Source organism: Grus americana, chromosome 1 (assembly GCF_028858705.1).
Source record: "Grus americana isolate bGruAme1 chromosome 1, bGruAme1.mat, whole genome shotgun sequence".
Classification (NCBI taxonomy): Eukaryota; Metazoa; Chordata; class Aves; order Gruiformes; family Gruidae; genus Grus; species Grus americana.
In genome coordinates, this window is record NC_072852.1 from 38,795,831 (window position 1) to 38,811,260 (window position 15,430).

Sequence of the window (15,430 nt, forward strand, 5' to 3'; positions counted from 1 at the left end):
TTTTGTCAAACATAGGTTAATTAGAAGTAAATCCAATTATGTGTTGATGGAAATAAGTGCATATATTGAAATTTACAGCTTTAAAATGTGATGGTAAAGTAAACTGTGAGTTACAGTAAAAGCCTACTATATCTTGTTTAGTAATCAGTTTCAAAGAGACTTTTACTTGAAGTGCTATTAGTCTTCTGAACCACTACTTCTGCTTGGTGATGGGAGCAAACTTTTATTCTGGTGGTTCTGAATGCATTTAGCTATAGGAGAAGCTCCCTGAAGTCATTGCATTTAGTGCATGGACTTTGCATCACAAGTACAACATGAAAATGGGACTTGATTTTATTTGAGTTGGGGAAAGCTCAGCATTAGAAAACCGTGCTATCAAGGCAAATAATACCTTTCTGTATGAATTATTTTCGTGAAGGCAAATAGTTGTGTATAGGCTTGAAAATAAATACGGGAGTTTTGTTTATGTTGATGGTTACACAGCAGTTAGCACTAATTTACAGGTACTAAATTGGAAACAAAAGCTTACAAAATCTGGTAGGGAACTGGAGTGCTTAAGTGTATCAGTATCTTTTAAGTAGATCTGTAACAAAATGTGTGTGGAAGATTTTTGTGGCCTCATCTAATGAATGGTTCGTTTTTCAATATGCCTATGGTACTGACCATATTAACTTTCATAGTTTTCACTGTTATAAATTACTATAGCAACTACCGATAAATATTAAATTATTAAGGGGTAACTATGGTTTCACATCTCTTTTGTTATAAGTGTTTTCAGTATTTATTTGAGGGACGTCTTCCAACTCTCTTTAAATTTAAAATTGTTTTTTACTTTCTGATCTGGGAAAAAAGCGTTATATTCTGTCAATAAGTTCATGAATTAGTAAAAAATGCTTTACAGGTTAAGTATTTAAAATATATCAAAGCCACTCTGTGACCTAGTGAGCTTAAAATGTTGATTTTTTTCTTTATATGGTAAAAATGTTCCTCAGATTCACTTTAAAATAGTTTAAATTTCAGTCTTCAAAAGGGAGAGAGCAGTTTTTTATTAGTCTAGCAAGTCCAAATGTGAGCTTTAGTATTTTAAATATTACTTTTAGAAGTGTTGGCTTTCCTAGGAGAAATATTTGTAATAAGATTAAATTTTAAGTAATTCATAGAAATGTGTTTTAAAAAGATATTTCTAAAAGAAATATGAACATTATTTCATTTAAATGAGTGATTTGAAAATCAATATAAAAGGAAAATAACTTTAAAACATTCATATATATGTAGGTATATCAAGTCAAGAGCTTTCTAGATGATTCTGCTGCATATAGTTGGGGTTTTTTTTAATCTAATTTACGAACTGGGCAATTTCATTGTAACATTTTGATTTTCAGAATGCATCAAGTTACTGCTCTAATTAAAGCAAATCCTTTCGGGTGTTGATAATGTAAAAAATTGACCAAAGACCACAAGTCTTTTTTTATCATTAAAAAAAAAAATATCTTTGAGGGGTATGTAATTGCAAGTCTTATTTGTTTCTAGGCTTATAGATAAAATATATAAATGTTTTATGTTTTAGAGGATTTATCAAACACTTATAAAGCCTTACTAGAAGAAAGTCACTGAGATCACATTTCAAATAAATATTTTAGCTCTTTTTCCAAATTGATAATTAACCCTCTCTAAAATGGTTCAGCTTCTCACCAGGCATCTCAAAGTATCTTTTTATGTAATATTAATTCCGATAGTTTTTCTAACAGTAATATGAATGGAAAGGTTTTGGCACTGCAAGAAAGCTTCATTTGGTGGTGAGGGTATCACCTCTTAAAAGAGCGAGCTATATGTTTGATTTTGTGGTAAACATATTTACACATACATATGCATACATATATTTATTTAAGGCTTTCTACAGCCTGTCTCAGCTCTCAGAAAGAGAGCTGGCTAACTGAGCTTAAGCCCCTCTACATGTGAACTTGGGTACTATACACGCAACTGGAAATTGCTGGAATTTCTAAAGAATAGTGTGTGGCCTGTGTTTTTCAAAGAGAGCTCATTGAAATGTATTAGAGTGTTCACAACATGTAAGATAAACGTCGGCCAGGAGAACCCACCGAGCAGCCATGAGAAGGCACTCATGATTAATTGATTGGGTGTTCTCTTGCAAACCATTACACATCACAATTAAAAATGTATTGCACAAACTGGCAGGGAGTTAAAAATACTCCAGTACTGGGACTTTGTTTTGTTATACTTCAAAAAGGAAATACCCTTAAATCAGTTGAGGGGCAATTTACCCTGAAATCATGGTTGTGTTGTGTATTTAAAATTTCTTGGTTCAGGGGATTTTTTTAAAATTATTTTTTATTTTTTTTTTAGCTTTCAGAGCTTGTGTTTGGTCTTAGTAAACTGGCCTTGGGGCATCTGAAAACAAACTGTGCTTGTTAGGAAATTAGCAATGTGAAACTTGACAATGCATACAGAGTGTTGCAAGACCAATTGGACAGCTAATAATATGGCAATTACTCTAATTTTAGGTAATACGTGTTTTTTAAAAAGCCTTGCATATCACACATGCCTAACTTCTTGTGAACTGGACACAAAAGGTAAACTGCGTTTTGTAGAAAAGCAAACCGTTTCTCAGTTGTTTAATTTTCACAAACAGAAGGAACACAACATGTTAGCAGATGAGAAGGGATAGACGCAAAAAGACTCTAACCACCTTGCGCTTGAGTCCCCACAATTAGGCTGTTATTGAAGTCTGAGTCTTTAAACGAGCCGTTCTGTTATTCATTTAAAATATTTGTAAAAAATTAGCAAAAAGCAAAGATTTTCTTTTTTTTTTTGTTCCTAGAGAATGACTAGTTTTGCGGGAAGATCCTAGTAGGGATGTTCCTTTTTGGTTTCCTGGGTGTTCTGTGGCTGAGTTTTATTTGTTAGGCTGAGCTGTGTTCCCAGCCCGTCGCATTTCCCTTAAGCATTCAAGGGCTTTTCTTTGTTTAGCTCCTGTAGTTGGGCTTGACAAAAATACTGTATAGGCATAAATACTCCCCTGTTTGGAAGGAGGAAACACAATTGTGAAGTTAAAAAAAGGAGTAGTGGCTACTATGTGTTTGTCTCGAAAGAAAATGTCAAGGGATATCCCAGGAATATCCAAAAGTAAAGGCTCTTTAGAGAAATTCACCTTCAGTTAAAATATTTGGAGTTTTGTTGTAGTTATCGATGTAGCAAAATTCACCAAAAATACCTCCAGATCTTGAAATATCATCCTCTGAAAACCAGAACTTGTGGTACTGTGTGTGACTATGCTTACTACGATCTCTGGCCATGACATGGCCAGAGTTTGGTATGTAGAAAGGCATGTCCCTGAGTTAAGCAGTCCAAAGGTAAAAAAAAAAAAAAAAAAAAAAGCGCATGTGACCAGGACTCTGCCCTAAATTGGTTCATGAAAATCTATTTGGTTTCTCCATGCTTCATTCATTCTCACCAACACCAGTCATTACAGGCTTAAGAGGAAAACAAGATCAGATTTATCAAGTGATCATAATTGGTTATTGTACCTAAAAAATAAAAGCCCGCAAAATCAGGTGTTTTGAGCAAGATGGGAGAAGCAGGAGAAGACTGACCCGTTTAGAATTAAAATGGGAAAAGCAGGACATGGCAAGTGATTATTTTTTTTATCTAGCCAATGCCTAAGTTTCTTTTTTTTTTTTTTAAACAAAATAATGTTTTTTTAGGAGAGGGACACTGCCCTGGGCAAGGTCTTTTGACATGGTTTGACAACAGTGATCTTCCTCCCAAGAACTCTCAGTTATTTCACCTGACTGTACAGCTCGGACACATTTCTTCCGAGGTCTCCAGCAGATCATTCTGCAAAGTGGATAGAGTTCTTCAAATTTGGATTCTGTTGCATTTGAGTTCTTCCTTGACAATAGATAGATGCCCAAAGAGCACTTTATAGCCGTTCAATTATTTATACTTGTCTTGCTAATTGCCTTCAGTGGTACAGCCCCAGTTTCTGTCTGGGCACAGCACATTTATGCAACGAGGAGGCAGAGATGATGGGCAGCAAGTCCTACAGTTGCTGATAGCAGCTGGTTGGAAGTGGAGTTTGATGTCATTGTCGTACAGGGCTTAGGTGAATTGCAAATCTGCGTGGGGACTGGTAGCTCTCTTCCAGATGGCAATGACTGGAATGGCCATCTTTCTCACCTGGACACACACACACAAAAAAAAAAAGAAATTTCCGTATAGATCATGCACTTAAAAGCGAGTAAATCTACTTCTGTTCTCGAAATGTGACATAGCAAAAATGAGTATTCATCTTATGGTTATGAGAAATTTCATAATTTTTCATGAAATATAAACTTGTGTTTGATAACATTCCCCTCCCTCGTTTAAGTAAGTTTGGTGATTTCCTGTCTTAGCTATACAGAATGAGATCATGCCTCATAGTGTAGCAGCAAAGGTTAAGAAAATCCTGACCAAATGCATCTTAATTTCAAAAAGCACTTTAGAGGATGAAGGCAGCAGCCTCATTTGGACTAAGTAGGTACCAGCTGCTCTGTGTCGGGTGGCTGGGAACACCTACATCTTGTTGCCCAGGTGAGAATCCGTGTTACCTGTGGGTGGCTTGGGGCTCTCCCTGGATTTGGTGCTAGCTTCTTAAAGCAAAGAGCCAACAGACTGGCATGGTTCTGATTATGCAAATACCTGTTTCAGAGGAAAAACAATGCTTTGGCACTTAGGTGTTCCTTTTCCTATTAATTACTTGAAGATTATGTGGAGAAATGTTGAATTTCATTTGTCTGAACACAATAAAACATTTCTTCAGGTGCTTAAATTAAAAGACAATCTTGTGCTGTTGGAGAAATATGGGCCAAGTTTGCAAAATGCAACCTGGAAAAAAATGCAGAGGGAAAGAGGTGGAATATTTTCCTAAACTTCATGTCTCTATTATCACCACTGGACTGCCACTACTCCTTTTTGTTGTTCCAAAAGTGTTTTGTCTTTCTCTTCTCCTGGCACGGAGATAAAAACGTCCACTTTGGAGGTTCTTGTCGTTGATTTTCTGCAGTTTAGTCTGTGGAAACCTTCCTATTTACTTACAGAATCGCTCTGTACCAAAACATCGTCTCTGGCATGCCCCGCTGTTTGCTCAGCTCACCTCTGGGAAAGATTTGGTTTTGATAAGAACTATGGAAATGTTTTTCTTCTAACATGAGGTGGAAATCATATACAGCAGGAATATAGTGCCTTTCAATCGGAAGGGTCCCCAAGCGCTTGACAAACTGATACCCAAACTAGCCAGCAGGAACACTAGCCACTTCTGACATGGACCTTCCTCGGGGTAAAGCACCGCATTGTTCATGGCAAGCGGCCATGCTGCGTGACAGTTTATGGCAGGAAGCAAAGATTAGTTATTCAAAGAAATCTCTCATGTTCTCTTTCCCATCAAACTAGATTATACGCTGTACTTAAACTTACCGCTTGTGTCAGGTTTGTAGGGACTTTAATTGTGAGACTAAAGTAGTTTTCGTTTCCAAAAAGTTAATTTTTATTTTTTTTTCATAGAGTTTTGGAAAAGGGCCTTTCCTTCAGATGCGGTAAAATACAGAAGAAAATAAATGGCGTTTGTGCTTTCATAACATGTCAGGTGTTGATTTGTTGAGAACAATTTTAACCAATATTTTCTTTTAAGATTTATGCCCAGTGTTTCGTGAAATAAACATAAATGCAGGGGGCTACAGCTTGTCAAAACTAAACCACATCTTGTTTTGCATCCTTCGGGTTATAAAGTATAAATAAATGAACACTTTTTAAAAGGAAACAAAACTCTGAAATAGACAGCTACAGTATATGGTAAATGCACTTTAACAAGTATTCTCATAAGAGGGTTTCACCTTACATGTAACACTGGTATAAACGATTAAGGAGCAAGTTTACTCTTTTAACAAGTCTGAGTGATAATTTTGCCCTTTAGGAGTGTGAATTTTATTTTTCACAGCTTTCTTCTTGGTGAGGTATTTATTTCAAAGTCATTGCATTTAACTCACAGGGCAGGTTTTTTTTGGTAGAGATTCCTCCGCTACTTCCTCAGCTCAAGTTCTCTTTTAGAGGGATCCGCTTTACACAGCATTAGGTTACAGTGTATGTTACAGAGGTTGTCCAGAAAGTGATTTATTTAATGACACAGTTGATTTCTAAGGGCAAATCAAATACACATACAGATAACTGGAAAAAAAGCAATTCATGGAAATGTGGAAGCACATTTACAGAATGTGTACTAAAAGCCTTCATTCTCAGGGACTTTGGCAAGTCAAGCCCTCGCTAAAGCTGGTGGCAAAATCCTCATCACCCTCAGTGGGACAGGATTATTTACCTGATGAGGTGTATGGATAGGCAGAGCCTATCTAGAGAAAATAACCTGCAATTTTCATTTTAAAGCCTGTAAGTATTTTAGTGTAATGCATAAGTAGTAGTATTCACAGTGAATTAATGGAAGAGTTTGTAAGAGAGCCCATGTTTCCTTTACATTGAGCTTCAGGACCAACTGCTGGGCTTATACAAATATAACTGTCGCTTCTAGGGCACCTTCCATACTGTTTCCTTAAAGCTGAAAAGGGAAAGTGTGTTTTGGACCAGTGGAAGGTTTACTTACATCTTAAAGATGAGCTTTTCCCTGGAAAACTTCACATGAAGTAGAGAAGTTATTTCCCAATATGAACACACACACGCTCATGGTGATAGTCCGTCCAAACACGTTTCATGCATGAACATCACAAAGGATAAAAGAAGGAATTGTGGCTGCTATAAATTGCTTTGTTCAGGCTTGAAACAGGCTACATTTTTAATTTAGTATCTTCAGGTCATTTCTGACAGCCTGTGAAAGACTAGATTTGATGTTCTTGGGGGTTCTCATGTTCCCAAACTGCCCTGCGCCCCCATCCACAGCCTGCATGCCCCATGGCTGGCTGGGGCAGGGGCACCCCAGGCTTTACTGCGGGCACTGAGCAGCTGGGTGTGTGTGGGCACACTCCTCTGCACCCCTGGACCCAGCGTGGATCGGGGCTGGGGGCACCCTTGGGGCAGGCAAGGCATCCCCTGGCCACGCTGGCTAGGAGGTGGCAGAGGAACCAATATAATCACGTTCCACCAGAAAACCCGTGGAGTGGGACGGGGGGGGCTTGGTGCCACCCAAGAGATATAATTATGGGTAATGTTACAGGAAAGGAGTTCCTGGTTACCGAGGCTGTTAAATAATGCTGAGGTATAAAATATGTTGTGTTTCTTTTCCCTTTACAGAAAGCAGAAGCCACTGGTGAAAAGCGACCCAGAGGCCGGCCCAGAAAATGGGTAGGTATTTCACTTCCAATCATTTGATTTATTTGCTGTGTTATAAAGCATGTTATAAAGTCCATTCTTCTAGAGAATAGTTATTTCTGCTTTATTTGTAAAAAAGAGCATCCATCTTCTCTGTCTGTTTGTTCTGGTGGATTGGCTAGAAGTTTAAGATAGCAGAGGAGTTAACCACAGCTTCCTACCTTTAGACTCTGGTAGTTTGCTCAAGACACTTTACTATTAAATGTTTGCTGGGAGTGAATATTTATGTGTCTCTTATCAGCACGAAAAGAGGCACAACTCTTCCTTCAAAAGAGAGTAACAATGAGAAAACTTGTTCAGTAATTGAGTAACAAAGGTTAAAGGGGCACTATCAGACATCAGAAGGTGATTAAGAGGGGTGATAACATTCAGATGTGGTGTGCACAAGATAAAGTTTAAAAACCTAAATGTCTTTGTCCTACATTGCCTGGAAACACAGCGTATTTTCCTTAAAGCCAGTGGGAAAGAAGAAAAATGAACAGCAGGGATACTTGCACTTAGAATTAAGTTTTTCCATTCTGGGCCATTCCATGCCCCATATAATTGTAGTGACTGGTTATATGTTTCATTAAAAGTTTCCTCTTCCCTGGCTGTTTAGCCTGTAGACGTGGCTGTCAGACACGTGTGCTTTGATTCTTCAGCCATGGAAAGATTTTGGTCTCAGATACTTGAAATTCTGTGTTCTCACTGGTGTTTACAGCTAATGAGAGTCTGCCTTGTGCACCTCTCCTCTGCATGTCTTTCACTTACACATATGCTTTCAAAAGGAAAGTGATGGGTATGTCGCTTGGAAATCATAATTGGGTATTAGGAGATACAAAGGTATGGCCATGCGCTCCATCATGCAATAACATTTCTGATTTCCCTTCTCTAGTTCCTTCTCCCTTTATCTGGTCAACATTTTTCTTTAAACTTCTTTTTCGAATCCATCCCTCCCCATCTCAGCTTTGCTCCCATATTTTACTCTGCCTTCTCTTTCCCCTCTGCAGTCCCGTCATTTTTTGCCTCCTTTTGCTCAGTTCTTTTGCATAGATGTTAACACAGCTGTAAAAGTATATGCTTGCAAAAGCTCAGACAGCACCAGGAGGTACTTAAAGCTACAGCTGAGGTTCTCCAGAGTATCAGCAGCTATAACACAGGAGAGATGGCTTTACCAGTCACTTTAACAACTAGTGCTATAGCATTGTACGGTGATAAAGTACCCCAGGATATTTCTGTGGAGATGATAGACTATTACACACTAGGTGTATTGCTTATGCCTCTACTTTTTAAGTCAGGCAGATTTTGGGTACATGAAGCAGCTCATTGGCATTAGGAAACAAGGTGGCGTGTTCAAACCTCCCCATGCTGGTGATCTTTGAAAGGCAGCTTGCAGAAGGCAGACGCCAAGTGCAGTAAAATACGGATCAGTTACTGTCTGCTTCCTCCTGTCCGGCTCCGAGTTTGCACATGTGGATGCCGAGTGTTGCTTGCTTGATCCTCACCTTGGGTGCAATCCCAAGGGAAGCAGCAGAAATAGCTGGTTTATGAGAGTAATTTATAACAGGCAGGCCATCCCCACTGAATTGGGAATGTGGGATAGTGGAATAGGGATGGTTGAAGAGCTGGATGAAAAGGGAAAATGCATCAGTCTGAAATGTTTAAAGATTTTTCTCTCCCAAGCACTCATAGTCAGAAATTAAGATGAGTTTTCAGTGAAAAGGGCTAAATATAACGCTTGTGGCACCTTTTAGGTTAGAATGTTTCCCCTTTATTTTTGTATCTTTCTGGGGAAGAATAGGAAGTACAAGCGGAGCATTAACTTTAATATGGGCTGTTTGTCAGGTGAAGAATCTGATTTGCAGAAATGGGTATTCTCGGTTATTTAGTAGGTGTATGCATCACTTTATTGTGAGATGGATACTTACAATAGCTGCACTCATTTTTTTGTAACTAAGGCATCTTTTCAAACTTGGTATTACTTTGCTGTTGTGCCTGTTGAAAGCACAGTCTTCTTCTTTGCTTATTCCGACAATATGATTGCTTCTTGTGATTTGCAGAGACAGCCTTCCCGTCTGCAGCTTGCATTGAGATAATTCTGTAGACTCTGAGAATCAAATATGCCTTTTTTCCCTCTCTTCTTCTCTCCTTCCAGTTTAAACTAGGTTCATGGGTTCCTGCTCTGTGCATGATGAAATGGAGAGTGATGTTATATTTTGCTCCAGAAAGAAATGTGGTTAAATTATTGTAAGCCATTATGGTGCCAACTATAAGCAAAGGTAATAGTTGAAATCAAGGGAGGATTCTGCCTAAAAGCAGGTAGCACAGTATCATCCTTTCTGTTTTGACATCCAACAGGTACTCAGAAAACATCCCTTTTTATCACCCAAACCTCAGTTAAGTCCTTAGTGATTATTTTCTTCTTTAATCCAATTTATTTATATATCAAGCCTTAACAGTTCTGTATCAGTGAAAGTGAGGAATGTGTAGGGGGTTTTTTTCTTGGAGAGGGCAGAATTCTATATGGCAGGTATTTTCCTAAGTTTGTAACCCTTTTTTGTGAGTCGAGGTTCTGTGTCATATGTTGTTCATCAAATTCTAAAGTATTATTTCTGCTGTTTCCTTCAATATGCAGACGCAGAGACATACGAGCTAACAGACCGCTGTAGAATTCCGGTAGCTGGTCTTTCTGCCTGTTCAAATTAAGTATTTAATGTTTGTGACTTGCAATGTATTTATTTATATATTATTTTTTAGAAGAGAAGTAAATCTTTTTGACTAGTATAAAACTGGGAAGGGGGAGGGAGACCCCAAGTGAAGAGTGCAAGGAGCCGAGTTTATCAGAAGCGCATGAGACATCCAATAATCTTTTTAATGCAATAACGTGCACTTTGCAAAGTTGTCAAGGAAAAGAAGACCCTTGTCAGTACAACAGACAGTAAAGATTGACAAACTCTTCTGAAAATAAAATATTCAGCTACATACAAAAGCTTTCCAAATGTGGAGAGCTAATTGAATAAAAATTCTGAAGATAACAAGGATCATGCAGGTGGGAAATGAATTTATTTGCGATCAGAAACATAGTGCCTGCTGCTGCAGAACTCATCTTCACAGTAGGTTGCTGCATGTGTGTGAAGCGCATCGAAGGCTGTGAGTCCTGTTAATTGGGAGGGAGGTAAACTCTTCATGACCTTGGTACTCCTTAATTTTAGAGGTGTTGATGCAGGAACATGTTTTAAGCTCTTTGGATGCATCTACTTTAGTGTGTTAGGTCAAATCAGGAGTGTGCTTTGGAAATGAATCTCCTAATTGTCCCCACTCAGAGTATGCATTGTGGAGCAGTCCTAGAGCTCATGGGCTGGATACCTTTTGAGGGAAACAAAATTGGATCCAGTAGGCATTCACCCCATAGGACTAGGCTAGAGCGAAGTAAAAACCTCTTGAAAGGTGTGTGGTGTGGACCTTAGGTCCTCAGCACCAGCCTTTTTTTCTCCTGCTGGTCCATATTGTCTATGTATTGTAGACATCGTCTTTGATGCCTGGAAAAGGCAGGTGAAGCAACCTGGTTTTTATTAGCAGAATTATTTTATGTAGCATAGGCATAAAATCAAGTTCATAGCTATAGAGATTCATATTCTCAGAAGTCAGTGGAAGGTCTGTCATTGGCTTCATCAGTGCCAGGTTTTCACCACTGACACCTCACGCTGCTGCTTGCGGAATTGGCAGTTTTGCAGTTTTGCCAATGGCTTCACATAACCCCGTGTAAAGAGCTCACAGTCAAAGCTTTTTTTTTTTTTTTTTTTTTTTTTCTCTGTGTATGTCTAGAAGTTGACTGAAAGGAGGGGACTGAAGGGTTAGGAGTGGAGCGGGAGACTGAATAATCAATTATTCTGCTGTTTGTTCCAAAGGACTGCATTGAAAACCCCTGTGGAAATTTCATAGACTTCTGGTGCTCTCAGGGATCAGTTTAATGGAGAAACCTGAAATCCAATTCCGAAATTGATGCTTAAAAGCATATTTAGTTTTGTTATGTATTTAGATAGATTTTTGGTATTGTCTAATTTCACCTCCACGTTATTTAACCTGAACCACAGATTCACTGTGTGGCATGGCAGAATTGCTCAAAAGATCAAGGAACAGTCCAGAGCTTTTTACAGCTTTTAGGAGGCCTTTGGTGGGGAGCAGAGATGGCTGATGCCATGCCACAAAACTGTTTTAAAGGATGGAAAGATGCAGTTCTGGAAGCCACGTGATTCTAACAGCAGAAGAGAATCAGCGAATTTCCAAGTGCAGGGTGCATGTGAAGCATTCATGTACACATCTTGTCACTGATGCCCAGGTAACAACTGTGACTTGTTCAGAAAAGCTCTCTCTTTCAAGAATTTTGTTTTCTGCTAGATAGTCTAGATAGCACATTTCAGTTTGGTAGAAGATAAAAGATAATCAGAAATGAACTTAATTTCCTTAAGCAGGAGCTTTATCTGATCCAATCATGATTAGCTAGACATTATAGTACTTTGGAAGCTCAGGTTTCCCCCTTTTTAACGAGGACAGAATTTCACTTGATACTGAAAGTCAGTTTAAATGGTGCCAAACCACGTTTAAAAAGATCATTACAAAAATGCTTTTTTTTCCTAGTCATTCTTCCCTCAGATTATTTCCCACTGCAGTTTTGACATAGCTGAGATATCAAACTTTAAACATGGAATTTGTGAGATGTTTCTATGCCAGCAGTTCCAGAAGGCCTGTGTCAGGGCAAGGTCTCCTAATCCTTGTTCACATGTACGATTTTGAAAATGAGGTTCTGAACATTGAAGGAATAAATATCAAGAGAACCTTGTTGCCTCAGAAGACCCATTGATGTTTTGAGGCTATTTCTTGCTCATAATGTGTCTTTGCAAACTGTTATCTAAGTAGAAGTTCTGTCTGGTAGTGCCATGCTCTGTTATGAGAAGCTGTTTAACCAATTTTGCTTATTTCTCATGCAGTGCAGTCGTTTCTGTGTCATATGAAGTCATAGTCTAGGAGGTGCTTAAAGTCATGCAGGCTTCTTCACTGGGCAGTGGAGAGAGAAGGATGCTCAGAGATGATAGTCCATCCTGCCTAAAAAAGGCTTTGTTATAGGTGTGGTGTATTCTTGGCCGGAGACGTCAATCTTTTGCCATTGGGAAGGACAACCTAGATGATAAGACTCATATCTGGCTTCTAGATAGCAAAAGCTATGTGTGAGAGATCCCCCCCTTTGATACTATGGTGCTTACCGGTGCATTCCTAAGCTAGGCTAGAGATTCCATTGTAATGAGAACATATATTTGTTTGAATGAATTACTTCACGGTCCATTTGGAGCAAACCATGATTGAGGTAGAAACTTAAATCACGTGCATTGGATGGTGAATGAAAAAGGAAGTTGCTATGTAATTACAGAAGATAGCACAGATAAAAATTCAGTTTCTTGTACTTGGAAGAATAATGTCATTTCAGTTACTTCACGTCTTCCAACTTTTGACCGGCAATATCTGTGGTGTTACTGCTTTGTATGAAGCACATCGTGAAAATTTGCACATGTTGCTGTTATTTTAATCTTCCAAACTACCTTACCTTCTTTGTGATGGTTATTGATGCTGTTTTGTAACATGGTAGTATAAAATACCTTCTTTCATTAACATGGTTTACCTCTGTGTGGGCAAAACGGTCACCTGCGAGGGGTCATTGTTTCAGTTGTCTAAAGAGCTTGAAGGGGCTTTTATAATTACAAAACCCAGACTATTGACCTCTTTCCTTCTTCCTAAACTTAAGAAGTGGATGGAAGACATGAATCGAAATCCTTAAAAGCTTTATGCCTATACATTTACTTTCCAGTTCAGATGATTTGTAGAAGAAATCATCTCTCAAAACCTGAAAATTTTGACAAAAGCAGTGATTGTTGAACTTTTCTCCCATGACTGACAGATATTTAATGCTCTTTTTTTTTTTTGCCAATTTTTGTCTTTTTTTTCTATTCAGCATTCTGGGAAAGGAAAAAAATATCTTGCATGCTTGTGCCAAATGTATAAAAAAATCACTAAAAATATGTTCTGTCTCACCTGTGTTCAGAGAGGTATGTGTCTTCATTTCTCTCAAAGCTTCTCTAAGCAAATAGTGTCCTTCCTTGGAATCTCAGAGCCCTGTTCCTTGTTGGTGTAAGTAGATGTGGCACTGTTTATTTCAAGTGCACATCTTCCTGTAGCCCACAACAGAAAATTTAGCCAAATTATTTATTTTCTAAAATAAATTTATATTACCAAAAGGATATTTCGCTCATTCTCTAATTCACTTCCACTTCTCTTAAGGGATATTAAAAGATATCCAGTTTAGCTAAAGAAATAATTTGACTTCACCTATCATTTCAGAATTCTTAAAGGCAAATCTTTTCTTTGAGATCCAAAAAGGAAATTTTAACAGGCAAAAAAAAATGCACAAAGTAAAAATACATCTGTACTGAAAGGTAACCTGAATTTCTAAGCTGTTTTGGTTTTTATGATCTTAGATAACGGCTGTTCAAGAACTTTAAAAATTAGCTTTCTATTTGGCTGTGTATTTTGATTTTTATAAGCCTCATTGCCCATTTTACATACGAGAAAACTGAGCACTGAGGCTGGTCGTGGCAGCATCAGGAGGCGTTTTTTGCACCTGCAGTGTTTGAATTCTCAGGTTTGTCACTAATTATCAGCAATTGTGCATCCGACTGCCTGACAGAGAAAACCTATCAGGTACTGAAAAGTACGGGCACTCGTTCTTGCTCCTACAATTCCATTTTCACCGTTGAAAATGTTATGAATGCAGAAAGAGAAGCTGGGCCTCGCCTCCATTGAAAATGTACTCCACAAGGTTAATTGCCTTGCCCAAGGAAATCTGTAGAAGAGCCAGGAATAGAACTCGGATTTCCTGGCAGCCTGCCCTGTGCCTTCAGCTCAAGGCCATCCTCCTTCAGCAAAGCTTGCTTGCGAACAGGTTGGATGAGGGAGGGAAACACGCTTTTCAATTCTGTATCTTCAACCGATACATGGGTTTTACCTGTTTCTGTAAACTCAGATGTATCTCGGTATCTCTAGCATATGTCTAGCTGGTGGGCGACGAGGGGTAGGAGTAAAATATTAAAAAAAAAAAAATCTATGTATTGTCTATAAAGAAGATAGAGTGGAGAGATTTGGGACCAGAAGGGTTTTGAACCAAACTCAAATGTAAGCCTGAAAGGTATTTGATGCGTATTGATGGTATTTTCTCATCTTTGTACCTTAATTACATATAGAAGTCCAATACTGTTCCAGTAAATGACAAAGGTAGTCACGAAACCCAGGTGCTTAGTTCCTTGAATGTTTTGGGTGCGGTTACCCCGCTTTTCAGGACTAGCTGACCTGAGCCACAGCCGTGGGACGGGGCCGTTCCAGGTCACCTCTTCCAGAGACGGTATTTCCGTTCCCCGTCCTCTTCACAGGTAGTGGTGCAGGGGGAATGGAAACCCTGTGTTAAAGCGTGATCTAGGACAGAAGATTTGGAGTCAAGACATCTAGGTTTTCTGATAAATTCCGACTAATTGTGCAGCTTATTTAATGTATCTGTGCCAAATTCTGCTTTATACTGCGAGCCCCAGTATTGCAGTTGCCTTAGGAGAAAATATCATTTACTCTCTGCCAGTGATAGAAAAGGGCCATCTTACAAATGGCATTCAGTCCCTGTGTGGTGAATTTGCTCCTCTCAATTAAGAGTTATGATAATAATTAAAGAGTAATACTTTTGGCTTCGTCCCGCATTCTTTACAGACCCAAGCAGGAGATGTGGATGCCAAAGGAATGCAGGGCTGATCCTCTCCTGGAAGGGTTGGGGGGAGGCTAGTACTGTGATAATTAATATTTGGAAAGTGCTTTCAGGTGTTTGAATGAAAGTCATTACATGCTTTAAGTGCAAGTATTGTTGTTTCCTCTTCCGTAATCCAGCGACTAAGCCTCACCTTAAATTGCAGTTCAGTATTACATTTTAGGTACAAGGCTAGATTTTCAACAAGAAAGTGGGCCGCTTTCCGTAAATAGCTGCAAAATATCCTCA

The 15,430-nt window shown here is 38.7% G+C and overlaps 1 protein-coding gene across 2 annotated transcripts in view; it reads left to right on the forward strand.

The window, feature by feature from the left end:
• The window catches only part of HMGA2 (high mobility group AT-hook 2), a 171,243-nt gene that overhangs the window by 42,945 nt on the left and 112,868 nt on the right, over positions 1-15,430 (forward strand). For both annotated transcript variants that reach the window (XM_054813117.1, XM_054813116.1), the window contains one exon: positions 7,291-7,341. In XM_054813117.1, coding sequence (XP_054669092.1) covers positions 7,291-7,341 — 51 coding nt within the window. The remainder of the gene's footprint in view (positions 1-7,290; positions 7,342-15,430) is intronic.